This window comes from Peromyscus californicus, unplaced genomic scaffold (assembly GCF_007827085.1).
Source record: "Peromyscus californicus insignis strain IS unplaced genomic scaffold, ASM782708v3 Scaffold_19__1_contigs__length_69161282, whole genome shotgun sequence".
NCBI classification, from domain to species: Eukaryota; Metazoa; Chordata; class Mammalia; order Rodentia; family Cricetidae; genus Peromyscus; species Peromyscus californicus.
This window is the reverse complement of record NW_026294491.1, coordinates 17,506,250-17,521,709: the sequence shown is the minus strand read 5'-3', so window position 1 is coordinate 17,521,709 and position 15,460 is coordinate 17,506,250. Positions and strand designations below refer to the sequence as shown.

Genomic DNA, 15,460 nt, shown 5'->3' with positions numbered 1-15,460 from the left:
GTGTGAGGTGTCCCACCATGGGTAGCGGGCTCCCAAAAGCCTGCTCATGCGCCAGGGAGAAAAGTCATGCTCACTCTTTTTTAGGGGGCTGGTGTTTGAGGAGTCAAGGTTGTTAAATAGAGATACAACCCTCCTTGAAATAATAGGTGAGAAATGACCATTTCAGCACAAAGAGGTGAACTTCTTGGTTTGGTATTTTAGCATCACTTCTCCAGTATTGTGTAGTTCTGTGTGTCTCACTGAAAATTAGCCTTCTGAGTCTCCTTTATTCCTAAGTCTGTGCTCACATAGATAAAATCCACTTCTCCAAGCTGCTGTCCTCTCTCCCTCTCAACTTGTCCCTCTCTTCCTACCTTATACTTGTCTCCACTGTCTGCTCAAGGGATCTGCTTCCATCTTTGTGGTGGCTCGGTAGCACCCAGAACCTTAGTCTTCCTAAAAAAGAGTGTATCAGACACACTTGGAAAGATGCCGAAGTGACCACACCCTACAGTCACTCTGCTGTGTTCACGGAGGTGGGATGTCTCAGGGACTTTCCAACTAGCTGTGAAGTCTCCCGGGAAACCTCTTAAAATCTTGGCGGCCACAGAGCAGGAGTGTGAGCCTGGTGTGTGCTCGGGGCAGCTGTGGAGTCTGTAATGTGGCCAGAGCCCTGCATTGCCCTGAGGACCGTCCAAGGGGCACAGGGTGTTTCTGTCACAGAGAGAGCCAGTAGCTGAGTCCTTAGGACTTCTTCACTATCCTGGAGGGCTTATTTTCTGTGGATTGGTTTGCAGTATTCACAGAAGGACACCAAAGGCTGGAATGTGGTAATGGCAATTTAGGAATGGGGCTTTGGATAGGCAATTTGTGAATCTTTTTTTTTTTGCTAATGACATTTAAATAAAAAGTAAAAACAAAAACTCATCATGGTAAGAAACCCAGCTTTTTCTTCTCCTATAGTAACAGGTCTCTTTATTGTTTGTATTGGAGAGAGAGAGAGAGAGAGAGAGAGAGAGAGAGAGTGTGTGTGTGTGTGTGTGTGTGTGTGTGTGTGTGTGTGTGTGTGTATATGTATGTGTGTGTTTTCACAAACCAGTAACCTGATCTCTTGTCACCACCCCCACTGTTGCCGCCTCCTGGGTATACCCAATGCTTTCAACACATGTGTCCTCTGGAGGCTTGATCTCAGAGAGCATTTACATTCGGCTTGCCTTCCCAGCCTGCAAACTGCAGTGAGCCAGCCCCTGGGAAAGCTTCAGGGACTCGTCAGCAGTCTAGCTTATTCCTGTGTGTGTGTGTGTGTGTGTGTGTGTGTGTGTGTGTGTGTGCAGCGCACACGCGCGTATGCCTCCCTCTTCCTCTCTCTCTCTCACCATTTCCAAGCTAGAATCACCGTGGAGAAGCAAGCCCTGAATTCCTGTCAAGATCTTATCTCAGAGTAATGACTAGCTAAGAGGAGGGGGGGAAAAAGAAAGAAAGAAAAAGAAAAACAATGAAGGGCTGAAATATTGATTTTTCTTCAGAGGGATAACCCGGGCTTTGCTGTAGAGAACACCCAGTTTCTTCCCGAGGCAAGCTGAGCAGCCCCGAGTTGCCTGTGACAGCAGCCAGGGCTGGCTTGAAGCAGCAGCCGCTCTGCCCGGGGGGAGCTCCCTAAATGGACTTTGGTCTCAATGCTGTGACTCCTTGTCGTGGGTTTGGATGTGGGAACACGGAAGGTGATCTCCGCTTTCGTCTCAACTCACCTGCTCTAAGGAAAGATGAGTGAGGAGCCGAAGGAGAAAACCACCAAGCCTGCTCATCGGAAGAGGAAAGGGAAAAAGGTAAGAGGCAGAATCAACATGTTCCCTCATTGTTCTCGGGCTCCGGGAGGAAGTCATCCCGAGGCTGCGTTTCTGAGAGATTGGCTTGAGACGGCAAAGAAGCTGCTAGAAGCAGAATGCTTTGTTTTTCCTCCTCTCTTAATGGGTGTGTTCTGGGTCGGAAACAAATATCACGACTGGGGTCCATTGCTACAATATTTAAACAGTTAAAACATGGTGATTTAGATTTACCAAGCTAGTGTTCTTTTTCATAGGGATAATAGGAACACTAAGTAAACATGTGTCCTAATTATGTGAGTGGGTGTGTTTCCCCTACCCCTGAATTTTCCCTGATGCTTGCTAATCAGTAGGGTAGGATTACTAATGAATATTATTATGGTATGGATATTCAGCTTTCATGCATATTTCAGCAAACTTGGGGAAACCTGTAGTTGGACCTTAAGATCACAGCATGGAGGTGAACTCCATTTTAATTATTGATTCATTTTTATGGCTGACAAATCTTAGGTCTGTATTCAGCTCTGCTGCCGGACAGCCATATGCCTCAAGGATCCATTCGGTTCGTAAGATGAATTTTGCTTTCCACATGAATTGTCAAAAGAGCAAGGGATGATTGCAGCAAACCTGTAGATTCATTCTGGCTTTCACAAATGCGCGTGTCATCTTAAGATATGCCCTGAACTTTTCAGTACATTTTGAAATGGGGGAAGAAAGGTAATTCTCAGGTCTGGACTGTGATTTTTGACCCACTGCGGTTCATAAACTGTCTCAGATTTAGGGTGTGCCACCAAAGGAGAGGCTAGATACATCTGTAACAAAGGAAAACAGGTCCCCGAAACAGGATTGTGGGTCATGGTTGTTTAAGGAAAATGGGTGCTGCCTTTTTGAATCTTCAATTCCAATTCTTAGATTGGTCCGTTTTAATTCCCAGGACTGGTATGTCTGGTGATGTCTCTTTAAAATGATTCCCTGCCTCAACGTGATGTTTGCTCTGGCAGGGGACGCCCAGGGAATGATTGGGTACAGTAGGGAAGATGAACGATTGCAGCTACTGCTTGAATATAGCAGGCATTTAGAAAATGTTCATGGTCCACTTATGATCTATGAAAAAGGCTCATTTGAATTAGATGTACTTTAAAGGAGCTGGTATCAGCAGGCTCAGCTGAGGCATGTTCCAGGACATGCCGACATTCTTGGGCAGTGGTTCAACACCCTCCAGAGCGAAGCTGTACAGACTGCTTTGAAGTCAGCCTTGACTTCTTGGTCCTTGGCTCCATAGGGGTTGATGGTATTGGGGAGGTGCTAGGGAGATTTCCCCGGGGAGCAGGTCCCAGCTGCGCCGCACAAGTGATTTGCTTAATGCCTAGCAGAGAGAGTGGCGCTGTTCTCAAGGACCACTGTCAGCTCTGCTCATGTTGATGAGCTACAGCCTCAAGTGTCTGACAGGCTCCACCATGATTCTGAGCACGCAGTGTCACAGAGAAGCCAGCCAGACACATGAACCCTGGCAGGACAATCTAGATGAAAAGGAGCAGTGACTTGGGGATGGCTGTAAATCATGGGGACTCTTTGGACATGGATTATTATTATTTTTTTCTCTCTTTACCTTGAAAATTTTCTGGCATGATCTCATGTCTCCTAGGAGGTTACCCTGCTTGGAGCACACAATGCGTTAGACTGCCTCCAGCCCATCCCCCCACTTCAAGCCACCGTGTCCCACCTGCTGCCAGGATGGTCTATACCAATGCCTCCATCATTCTCTTCCCCACCACCCTTCTAAACTCCGTACTCTTGCCTCCGTCATCTCCAAATCCCAGACCACCCAGACTCGAGTCCTTCAAAACACTGCGCCCACATGCCAATGTTTTCCTTCATGCCTGTCCTGACTGTCTGCAGCGGAGTTCTTACCAGCCCCCGAGTTAAAACCATTTTCTTCTCACGTTGCTTTGTGCCCTGAGAAAGCCTCTCAATACTGAGTGGTTCGGCGGTATATCCAACCCACTCTTGAAGGTCGAATGAAGAGCTTGCCTGATTGCGTCCACCCCTTGATTCACCTTGGTGGTGCGGTCCCCTGGAATGGCACGCCCCCTCGTATGGTAGGTGCTCAGCGAGTTTAGCAGAGCTACAGCCCTGTTCTCTTAGGCGCATAGACTCCCTGCTGGTCACTCTAGGATGTTGTCACATGCTGCCTGGTATGCAGTTGGCGATAAATAAATAGTCTCTAGCAGTTTAGTGATCCGAATTCATCCCAAATCTGCCATGCACAAACCAAATAGCTTTTCAATGAGGAAACCTTGTCTCCTCATACCACTTTCCAGCTCAGAGATATTTAATGTTGATTTTAGAGTAAATTAATATGACTATTGAAATCAGCAAATACTTAAATTTTTAAATGAATGTGCATTTATTTTTAACTATTTGGTTCAGGATGAAATGGAATATACATTTTTTTTTTTTTAATGAGTAGCTTTTAAATCACTGAGTAGCTCAGGAGGCTTCTGAGTGGCCTAAGTGACCTGCACTGCAGTGGTGGTGGTGGGTGTGGCCACATGCAACGTCTCAGATGAGCCTGCGTTCATCCCGCCCTCTTAGTGGTATTGACTAACCTCCCCAAGCCTTTCCAGTATTTCCTACCTCAAGTATTGAGTTACTTTGGCCTCAAATTTTACATTAACTCCATCTGTGTGTAGAAGTAATTGGCAAGCTGGCTGTGGAGATTTTGTGTTGGTATAGACTGTGTTTGGCTCAGCTGGCATGCTTAGGGCATTTGGGTCCAGTGTTTCGTGAGATGTATTTAATAGTGAGAAAGCAGGACCAGTGTAACAGAGTCAATCAATTATTCCCATTTTGCTTGGGGACATAGAGAGTCAATTCTTTTTTCTAATAATGTCTGTATTTTGTTGACCTTGAAAAAGCTGTGTGTGTGCATGTATACAGGTATCTGTTTCCCAAAGATTTTTCTCTCTATTTGAGAACAAGATAATTTCCTAATACACAGGAGCCTGAGTGCTCATCTACTCCTGCTTGTAACTGGTTACAGTGTCTTGGGGGAGAACCATCAAATGGCATCGCCACCAGAGAGATTAGGAAAGTAAAATACAAAATAATCAACAGGATCATATTTTCTGGAGTGTTTGACTGACAGCACCTAAGTCATCTTCCATGGTGGGATTTCAGGCTTGCCTGGGAGAGGAGCTGCCAGGCAAGTGTTCTCTCCCACCTCATGGTAAGCAGCAGGCTAGTTTGGTTGAATAAGCCACCAAAGAGAGAATGCAAAAAATGACATTTCGTGACTGTTTCCTTAGCATCCGTGTAGTCAGCTCAGGGAGACGTAACAAAACAGCATACCCTCCATGACTTAGACAGCAGACTATCACCTCCTCACGGTGCCGTCAGCTGCAAGTCTGAGGTCAGGTGCCGTCCAGTCAAGTTCAGGATCTTTCCAACCTGCAGACTTCTCACGATGCTCACATGTCCTTCTCTTCGTACATATCCCTGGCTAGGTGTCTCTGTCTTCCTCTAAGAAGACCAGCAGTCTTGCCCGTTCAGGATATCCCCTCATTTTTTTTTCACCAACAGCACTGTGCAGTTTATTAACCATTCAAGTACAGTAGCATCTGATAAGATTGGGACAGAATTGGGATCGCAAAGTGAACAGATATTCAGGTGTCTCTGTCTTCCTCTACGAAGACCAGCAGTCTTGCCCATTCAGGATATCCCCTCATGATCATTTTTAACCAGAACCATCTTTTGAGAGTTTATATTTCCACATGTAGTACAGTCACTGGGTATTAGGAGTTCAGTGTATGAATTTGGGTAGTAGATAGGACTACCCAAGTCCACAAGAGCATCCAAGTGGAAGTGTATGATCCGGGTTCCAACCGTAGGTACTTGTCACAGGACACACAATGATGACTGATGTTCTGGCTATTCATGTGCTTCATGGAGCAGATGTAACGTGGAGTGGCGATGAGGGTAGGTGTTAAGGGTACCAGAGACAAGTGAATGCAGGTTGTCTGGTGGCAGAAGGGTAGGGTAGCAAATTCTAGTTGGAGGAGGAGGTCAGGAAAAGAGAGGTGGAGAAGGAGAAAAGCCCAGTCTAGATCGGTCTTAGGAGATTTCATGTTTCCTTAGAAGTAAGAGCCTTGCAGAGACAATGAGAGATGAGGAGAGGTTTGGAATGTCCCGGTGTCTCTAGGGATCTAAGCATTTGCTTATGTGTTTGGGAGAAGGATCCCCAGGAATGGATTGTGGCCAGGTATGACAATGGAGGAAGAGAGCAAACATAACTAAAAGTGGCTGTGTACATGTGTGTGCATGTGTGCATACATATAGAGAGGCCAATTTAGCTTCCTGCCTCATTTAAATTTTTTTAAATTAGTTTTCAAAATCTCTCTCTCTCTCTCTCTCTCTCTCTCTCTCTCTCTCTCTCTCTCTCTCTCTCTGTGTGTGTGTGTGTGTGATGTGTGTGTGTGTGTGTGTGATGTGTGTGTGTGATGTGTGATGTGTGTGTGTGTGTGTGTGTGTGTGTGTGTGTGTGTGTGTGTGATGTGTGTGTGTGTGTGTGTTCTGGGTTTGGTGGCAAGTGCCTTTACCTGCTAAGCCATCTTGCCAGCCTACACCTTTGTTTTGTGGAGACAGGTCCTTTCACTTGGCTGGACCTTGCCAATGAGGCTATTGGCCAAGGAGCCTTAGAATGCCACCTGTCTCCACTTCCTCAGTGCTGGGGTCACAAGTGCAAGCAACCATAACCCACTGTGGTTATTTTGTTTATTGTTGATTTCTGTTTGTTTGGTTGGTTTTGTTTTCAACGTGGATTCTGGGGATAAAACAGGCTGCAGTATAAAAATATGTGGGTTACTATGTTGGTTAGAAAACGAACCAGGCCTGTACTGGCTAATCTTATGTCAACTTGGCACACAAACTAAAGTTATATGATAACTCATATAACTGAACCTCAACTGAGAAAAATGCCTTCATAAGACACAGATATAAGGCATTTTCTTAACTAGTGATTGATGGGGGAGGGCCTAACACAGTGTGGGTGGGGTCATCCCTGGGCTGGTGGTCCTGGGTTCTATAAGAAAGCAGACTGATCAAGCCATATGAAGCAACCCAGTAAGCTACGTGAAGCACCCCTCCATGGCCTCTGCATCAGCTCCTGCCTCCAGGTTCCTGCACTGCTTGAGTTCCTGTCCTGACTTCCTTTGATGATGAATAGCAATATGGAAGTGTAAGCCAAATCAACCCTTTCCGCCCCAACTTGCTTTTTGGTCATGGTGTTTCGTTGTAGCAATAGATACTCTAAGACAAGGTCTCTCCTTTTGTTCATGGCTGTGCCTCTTGGTAATCCATGTGTCATTGGAATTGGGCCATGTTGTCCATTGTCAGTGATGCTCAGGAAAGGCCCTATTTTTTTTCTTCTTGAAGTGTCAGATTGGAGAAAAATAGGTACATACTTACAATTATCAGCTCATGAGTCCCATTCCCATGAGTACGTTTATTTTTTATGGAACTTCAGAAAAGGGATTTTTCTCTCTGCTATCAGTGACCTTTCCATCCTAAGGACACCTTATAGTTCTTATGGCTCCTCCCATGCTTCCCCTCACTCTTTATTTTCCTAATTGCAGTGGGCTAAATACCTTATGCGTGAGAGAAGTATGTTTCTTTCTTCTCGGAGGAGGGTCGACTAACGTGCTCAAACGTGTATGCAGTCTTTGGAGGGAGAATGAAGAGTGTCCGTGTCGGATGGACTCCCCGTGTTCTTAACACCTCTAGCACTGTGTAGTTTCTGCTCCAGGTCTGTGGTTATGTACCTGGAAGGCTCTGTGCTGTTTACTGAGGCGAGGGGAGGCCCATGTGCCCCGAGCATGTGGCCGTTGAATTGAATTGTCATTTCCTTCCGTGTTGGGATATTGGCTCATTTAGTCGCTACTCGTCTTCCAGCAAATCACCTCTGAGAGGCCTTTGTTGGTGAGGGAGGTGATCTGAGAAGTGACTCATCGAGTGCCATCACGTGTTCCGTGCTTTGTTACACCGGAGGAGGGACCAGCGATATATCCGCAGGAAGAGGAGCTGGTCACGGCCTTTCCACTTACGGAGGCGCATCCCTGCCAAGAGCTTTTGCATTTGTATTGCAAGACAATTTTTTTTTTTTTTTTTTGGTTTTCCGAGACGGTTTCTCTGTGTAGCTTTGCGCCTTTCCTGGAGCTCGCTCTGTAGACCAGGCTGGCCTCGAACTCACAGAGATCCACCTGACTCTGCCTCCCAGAGTGCTGGGATTAAAGGCGTGCGCCATCACCGCCTGGCGCAGGACAATTTTAAATGTTTTTTTCCCCCACACTTCCTATTATCCTTCTTTGGTCACCTTACTTTGACGAACGCCATCAACTTCACAGGCCGTCAGTACTCGATGAGTCCGTGTCTTACGAACCCATGCCTGTGGAAGCAGGCGTTTTGACTCCTTTTCCTCTGAGCCTTTAATTTAGGATGGTATTTTCTTGAACTTCACATTTGAGTTTGTTTTGTTTTATTTAATATTTTATTTTGTTATCATCCTGTGTGGGGGTGGGGTGGGGCGGGGCATAGTGGGGGTGGGGCATAGTGGGGGCGGGGCATTGTAGGGGCGGGGAGGGCATCCTGGGGGCGGGACATTGTGGGGGTGGGACATTGTGGGGGCGGGGCATAGTGGGGGCGGGGCATTGTAGGGGTGGGGCATTGTAGGGGCGGGGTGTGCATACTGGGGGCGGGGCACATGTGCCATAGCTAGCATGCGGAGATCAGAGGGCAGTTCGTGGAATTGGTTCCCTCCTTCCACCTTTACATGGATCCCCAGGGTCGAACTCAGATTCCTAGGGTTATACAGTAAGCACTTTGGCCCGCTGAGCTATCTTTCTGACGCCTGTTCATCTGAGCGCATAGGTTTCTATGCTGTCCCTGTCTATGGTAATCCTGAATTCACAGCTTTTGTTGTTGTTGTTGTTGTTGTAAGGAAGGGCGCAATGGATTAAGATAGCCTGACCTACCTCTTCTTGAATTCCAAATTTCACAAAATAGCCAGCCATCCACATAGTCACTACCTTTTTCTCGAAATCAAACCTCGAAGTGAGATTTTTCCGGGAGATTTTGTTTTTAATTAAAAAGAAAACAGAAGAAACTTGATATAAATTATTTTCCGTGGAGCAGCTTGGGGGCAGAGACTGTGCATGCAGCCCTGGTGTGGTGCCTGTTCATGGCCCCTTCTCTACATCTGGAAAAGCCAGAAGGCCGAACGGAATTTCTTTTTTCTTTGAACTTGGTGGCCAATTCTGACCTGACCTGAACTCATTTGGTGTCAAAACCCCATCTGACCTTACGTGAAGCTATTTATAGTCCATGTTTATCCTACATAGTGTGAATATTTGTGTGTTTTCCTGTGGAACTTGTTTGCTTACGCTGCTCTGAGATATGTCTGGAGACATCCACGCTATCCACATGTACCCTCTAATGACCTGGGAAGCTCTGTATTAGGAGCTTGCGAGTGCTTCAGTGAGTGAATGGCCGAGCACTCTGGAGCTCCGACTTGAGACGGGCCACAAGCTAGAGTGGCTTTGGTTGGCTTTGAGTGAGAGGGAAGGGGCTGTTTCCTTGGGACAAGCCGACAAAGTTGGGCTCTGTGCTACCAAACACCCTGTCAGAGGTCCGTGAAGCAACTGAATTCAGTCCTGTAGGGAAAATTATTCTCAGGAATGTTTTAGTAGATTATTGCTTGCTTCATAATAAATCTGAGATGGTATTATAAAATTTGGTCTTTTAATGATAATAAAATGCTCATGATAAGAAAAATGAGCCTAAATACTGTTCTGAGTTGTTTTTTTTTTTTTTTAAATAGTGGTGGTGGTGGTGATTGTGTGTGTATGCTCACACACATGCATGCATACTATTTGCAGGTGTATGCCTCTCACAGCATACACATGTGGAGGTCAGAGGCTAACCTTTGAGAGCTGACTCTCTCCGTGAGCCTCTATGGAAGCAGGCTCTCTTGTCTCTGCCACTCTGCGTACTCCAGGACAGCTGGCCCACGACCTTCTGGATGGTTCTCCTGTCTCTGCCTCCCACCGTTCCAGAGGAGCACTGGATTATAGGTGCATGCTTCCACATCAACTTCTTTTTTTTTTTTTTTTTTTTTTTTGGTTTTTCGAGACAGGGTTTCTCTGTGTAGCTTTGCGCCTCTCCTGGAACTCACTTGGTAGCCCAGGCTGGCCTCGAACTCACAGAGATCCGCCTGGCTCTGCCTCCCGAGTGCTGGGATTAAAGGCGTGCCCGACCACCGCCCGGCTCCACATCAACTTCTTATGTGAGTTCTGGCCACCAGTCTCAGGCCATCACGCTTGAGCAGGAATCACTCGCACACATTGGGCCATCTTGCCAGCCCAGGTTTTGAGATGTCTCACATTTTTGTCACTCCTTGCCACTTCGTGAGGTCACCATAAATAACCTGATACATATTTCCGGAAGGAAAGGATACAGACTTCGAGAGGAAGTTACTGTTTGATTGAATCATTGCGCCTACTTGCCAAGAAAATAATGTTAATCCAGGACAGGTGAATTAATTTTCTGTAATTAGCACACACAACGGCGTTTTCTGTCATCTGTCTTCGATGAAGTTTCCTGTTTTTTTCCCCGCACAGCTTGATTTTTAAGTTTTTATCTTGTGTTTCCTTGTCTGAGACGTCACTGAAAAAGATGATATTCCATAGCCATGTTAATGATGTAAAATCTAGGCGATTCTTTCAATTCCTTGCTTCTCTATTAATTTTCCGGTGTAGCCACTGAAGCCCAGTGGGTCCTCCCATTTCAGGGAAATAACGTAAACAGGGCATGCTTCCATTGGTTGCGTTCCTGATGTCTTCCTGGCAGATGCCAATGGACAGGGTCACTTTAGTAGTGTTACAAGGGAAAACAAAACTCTAAGTCTGCAATGGTGTTTAGCACAAGAGGAGCATCTAATGTAGAACTCAGAGTGCATGTGAACAGGTTGCTGGATGTAGGCTGCTGGTGTAGACGTTTTTTACCTTCAACTTGCTCATCTTAACCTACCCACCCTGAAAGCTGTGGTTGTCTGCTGTTTCCACCATGCATGTCTTAAATGAGGTCTCACAGTGAGGAGTTCTTTGTAGCCCTAGTGCATTGTTTGGTTCTGCCTTTGTGCCAACCACTCTCAACAATTATTCTTCGAGTAAATTACCATGCTAGGTATAAGGAACACATGGGGGGAAAGACAGAAACTGAACGTACAAATTAGACAACTAGTGATAAGCTAATTTACAAAAATGAGAGCCTGGGAGGCGACTCATTGGTGAAGTTCAGGTAGTACAATCACAAGGGCCTGAGTTCAAAGTCCATAACCCATTGAACAACCTGGATGTGTGTGGTGGCCCACAGAGGATTCCTAGTGAGACCTTACTCAGGGTCAGAGAATCTGAACTTGCTTTACCCAGCAGGGCTGCATAGTAGGATGATTTGGCCAGGGGCATGTTTACCAGGTATTTGGAAGGGTCTACACTTGGCTGTGTGGTGTGCTTTGATCTTGCAAGGGGGAGGTGTTTTGCCTCTACCCTTGGCATATTATAAAAAGCCCTTTTGAATAAAGCTCTGGGCGGCTGGGTATTGACTTGGGGCCCTCCCAAAGCTATCCTGCGTCTCTGTCTTATCATCTCATTCTATCTTTCTTCCTAACATTTCCTCACTCCTCTCTCCTCCACCCAAGAGCCCTTTGAAAGGTGGGAGCAGATTGGAACTGGACCCGGACAGATTCCCACAGATGTGATTTCTTATGCCTGTAATTCCATCACAGGGGAGGTGAAGGCAGCTGGGTCCCCAGATTTCACTGGCCAGCCTTTCCAGCTGATATGAGATCCTCTTTTTACAATAAAAAGGGATGTGTGTGTGTGAATAACACCTGAGGAGTAGCATCCAAGGTTGACATGGCCTATAGATAGTCAGTTGCATGCACGCACACATAGTCCATACCTGCACACTCATGAATGCATGTATACCTACACACATGAGTATACATACACATGATAGCAGCAATTGCCACAAATGGAAAAACACTGGGGACCACAGAGGACATAACTCATAGAGCTGGTATCGCTAAGGAAGACCTAACTAAGGAGTTGGTCCTTGAATGGTGGATATGCCCCACCACGAGAGGGAGTTGATCATTTGTGGACAGATGACATGTCGAGAGGAAGGGATTTCTTGGAGAAGGCCCTGGGATGCTTGGTGCCGAGGAAGGATAGCATTTGGCCTCAGAATTGACTCTCCCTGTAGGCATGCATGAACCTTGAGGATTTCTTCCCACAGTGGAAAAAAAAAATGTGTCTCTTACTCTTGGGATTCAACTAGAATCATCAGGATTTTAAAGGTAAAGACTCATATTTTCGGGAGTCAGCTAGGGAGACCCGACACCTGAGTAAGAGACCATCCAATGAGCTTTTGATGAGGGAGTGGGCCTTTAGCCTGGGGAGTGTGTTTCCCTTCTTGACTATTCACTGTGAGCTGCCATTGGCCAAGTATGGCGAGGACTTTCATGTAGAAATCCGTAGCTCGCCAACCTCCACTTAGCAATGACCTTTCTCTTGGTGTATAGACTATTCAATAAAATCAAAACACAAATAATACATACGCCAGAAATTGATCATTTTCTCAAAAAGTGTTTTCATCGCTGTAGATCATGAGTGTCCCTGCTCAGGGCATCCTTGTCATATTTAATGCTAGCTTTTTTGTTTGTACTTCATGAAAAATTAAGCAGTAATTGAAGCAAACCAGCCACTCCATTTTAATATTGAAAGGACGGCGAAAAATACAGAAATGGGTCCATGGTTGTCTGAATATTTGTGGGAAAGATTTTGTGTGGAATTACAGGTAGGTAAGTGAGCCAAACCAGTGTATCCACATAAATATGTCTCAATAGCATCAAAGTTGGTACTGAAAAGCCAAAACGCTTGTAGTTCTGATTTTACCAGCTCCCACTCCACTCCCTCTCAAAGATGTTTATCAAAAATGAAGTGGATCGCCTCCTGCTACCAGTGGGGTTGTGTCCCTCAATCTGTTGTTTTTGACAAACAGGGAGGCTGAGGAAACAGCTTGGTAGCAGATATTTGAAGTTCCCTGTTCTGACCCATTGAACAAGGCTCATCTCCACAACTGTTCTAATGTTAGGAAAAAAAAAAAAAATTGAACAGGATGTTGATGAAGTTAGAAGGGCAGCGCTAAGTTTTAGGACTCCAGCTGTTGGGAACCCTCGTAAGACGTGGCTGTTGACGACTTCAGGCATATCAGTGTGCTTTCAGTGCGTCAGTGGCCTTCATCAGCGCGTCAGTCGTTAACGGAGACGTTTTCACTATTGTTCATGGAATTTCGCTATTTTAGGGCACCTCTAGAACAAAGCTCAGAATAGAGTGTCCTCTATGTTATGAATGTAAGAACTACCAAATGTTAATTTTTAATCGTCTAGTTTCTGACAGATTTCTGCTCAGTAGCCCACCTGATGACAAGGCTTCTGATATTAGATATAAGAATTATCTAAAATCTATTAGATATTGTATGTAAGTGACTCAGGCTTATTTAGTAATTTGTTTGTATTTGGAAAGCAGACAGCTGTACTGTTATGATTATATTGAACATGGCTATGTACCTTTATCTGCTTCTTTGGAAGCTCATCACCTTTAAATGGAAGATTCTTTGGAAAGCATGGGAAAGCAAATCCATGACTGGGCGCTAGCAGGAGCAGAAGAGAGACCCACACGTGTGAGCCTTAGTTCTTGGGTCTCCAGTGAGTAGCTGTTCAAGGACAGGCAAGTTACAGGAACTATCCAACCCTGTGTTTCTGTGAAGCGGGGTCACTTTGCTCCCCTAGGGGCCTTCATGTCAAATGCCTCCCTTAGTTCTCAGCCAGAAGTAAGCAGAACAGGGACTAGATCTTAGCCATAGTGTTAGGAGATGGCTAGGAGGAAGTCAGATCTGGGGGTGCAGTTCTGACCTCCCCCCCCAAATGAGACCCTTTTGTTTACTTTTAAGTCTTTCTGCCGTGCTCTCCTTTTCACGAGCATGTGTATAGTGTGCAAGTTTCTCTGTGCGGGGGAGTGCACTTGCGTGTGCGCACTTGTGGAGTTCCAGGATTGGCAACAGGGGTCTTCCTGAATGGCTCCTCTAGCTTATTCTTTGAGGCAGGGTTTCTCAGTCGAACCCAGAGCTCGAAGATATGGCTAGTCTCACTAGCTGGTTTGCTGGGGGGCAATCCCCCATCTCTGCCTTTCGAGGCTGGAATCATGGATGGGTAGCATACCTACTCACCATTTGCCTGAGTTCTAGAGATCCAAACTCTGGTCCTCTTGCTTTCCTAGCAAGCTTTACCTACTGAGCCAGCTCCCCAGCCCCACCCCTATGGCCTACTGTCTTATTTTCCTTGTAAATCAGAATAGCTTGCTCCACTTTGGTAACAGTATTTTTCTCTGTTGGATTCTTTCCTTTATAATAAAATCAGAAATTTGTTTTCCAATCTGTTAAAAAAAAAAAAACCATCATTTTTAGTTGTTTTAGAAGATTATGCATTTACTGTATCCCCGGGTGGGGGGGGAATCTGATTTTTGGAACACATTTATAAGACATATTGCCTTGTATAATCATAAAAATTGGCAGCGAGAACAGATATTTGTGACATTAACTTCTGGTAATATGTGTCAGATTTAGAATAATTGGTAAGTTAGCCCTGGATGTGAATTTTACACTTCCCTGGGCCCTCTGTCTTCAGACTATATTAAATAGTCAAAAAGAAGGAGCAGGGGCATGTGGGGCACGGAGGTCCCAGAGCTAGGGTTTCAGCTTGGCTGTGGTGTCACAGTATGGAGAGGGAGGGTGGAGGAACCCGAGATGAAAAGTCAGGTGATGGGGAATTCCCCAGTGCCATTTATTTATTTACAAATCGTGTGACCCTATGCAAACCCCAGGAGTGCCTAGCACCATGTATTGTCACCTGTTTCAAACTGTTACAAGGACGTACAGTTAATTTGTCACCATGTTGGGGATTGTAAGATAAAGCCTGAGAAAACCTGGCAATACCCATTGGATTTTCTTGAATGACATTGGACTGAAATTCCATTTTCTAACATCTCACCTGGAAGTTCACTGGATCCTTTGGGCCCCTTGTGGACTTCCAAGAGAAACTGAAGCCATAATTTCAAAGTAGGAGGGTAATAGACGGGATTTAAGATGTTTGGTGTGCTTGTGGATGGAAGTGAGGAGGCCTGAGAGGATGTCTTCAACATGCTTATCTTCTGTTTGACATCTCTGATGCTGTGTTATCTCTAACAGATGCAACAAAACTCATCTTAGAGGTTGGATATTTTTATAATTGAGGTGTAAAGAAAACAAGGAATGTTTGCTAGTCTCTGTACCTTTCAAGTACAATGTCAGTTGTCATTCTATAATTCTCTTTATCAACAACACAAAGAATTGTCTTGGATTTAAAAATATAAGCCCTCATGTAGTTGTACGAAGAACACTCCATTTAGTGACAAAAATCATTGGGTCCTTTCATAGACGGCCTCAGTCTAAGTTGCTTGTTGCTATGACGAAATGCCCAAACACAAAAATCAGCTGAAGGAAGGAAA

General features: G+C 45.4%; 1 protein-coding gene across 1 annotated transcript in view; it reads left to right on the top strand.

Annotated features, from left to right (window-relative positions):
* The first annotated feature begins 1,229 nt into the window (after window positions 1-1,229).
* The window catches only part of Ank3 (ankyrin 3), a 483,262-nt gene continuing 469,031 nt past the window's right edge, over window positions 1,230-15,460 (top strand). Inside the window, exon 1 of the mRNA XM_052744761.1 lies at window positions 1,230-1,805. Within this exon, the coding sequence (XP_052600721.1) occupies window positions 1,743-1,805 (63 nt within the window). The 5' untranslated portion in view covers window positions 1,230-1,742. The remainder of the gene's footprint in view (window positions 1,806-15,460) is intronic.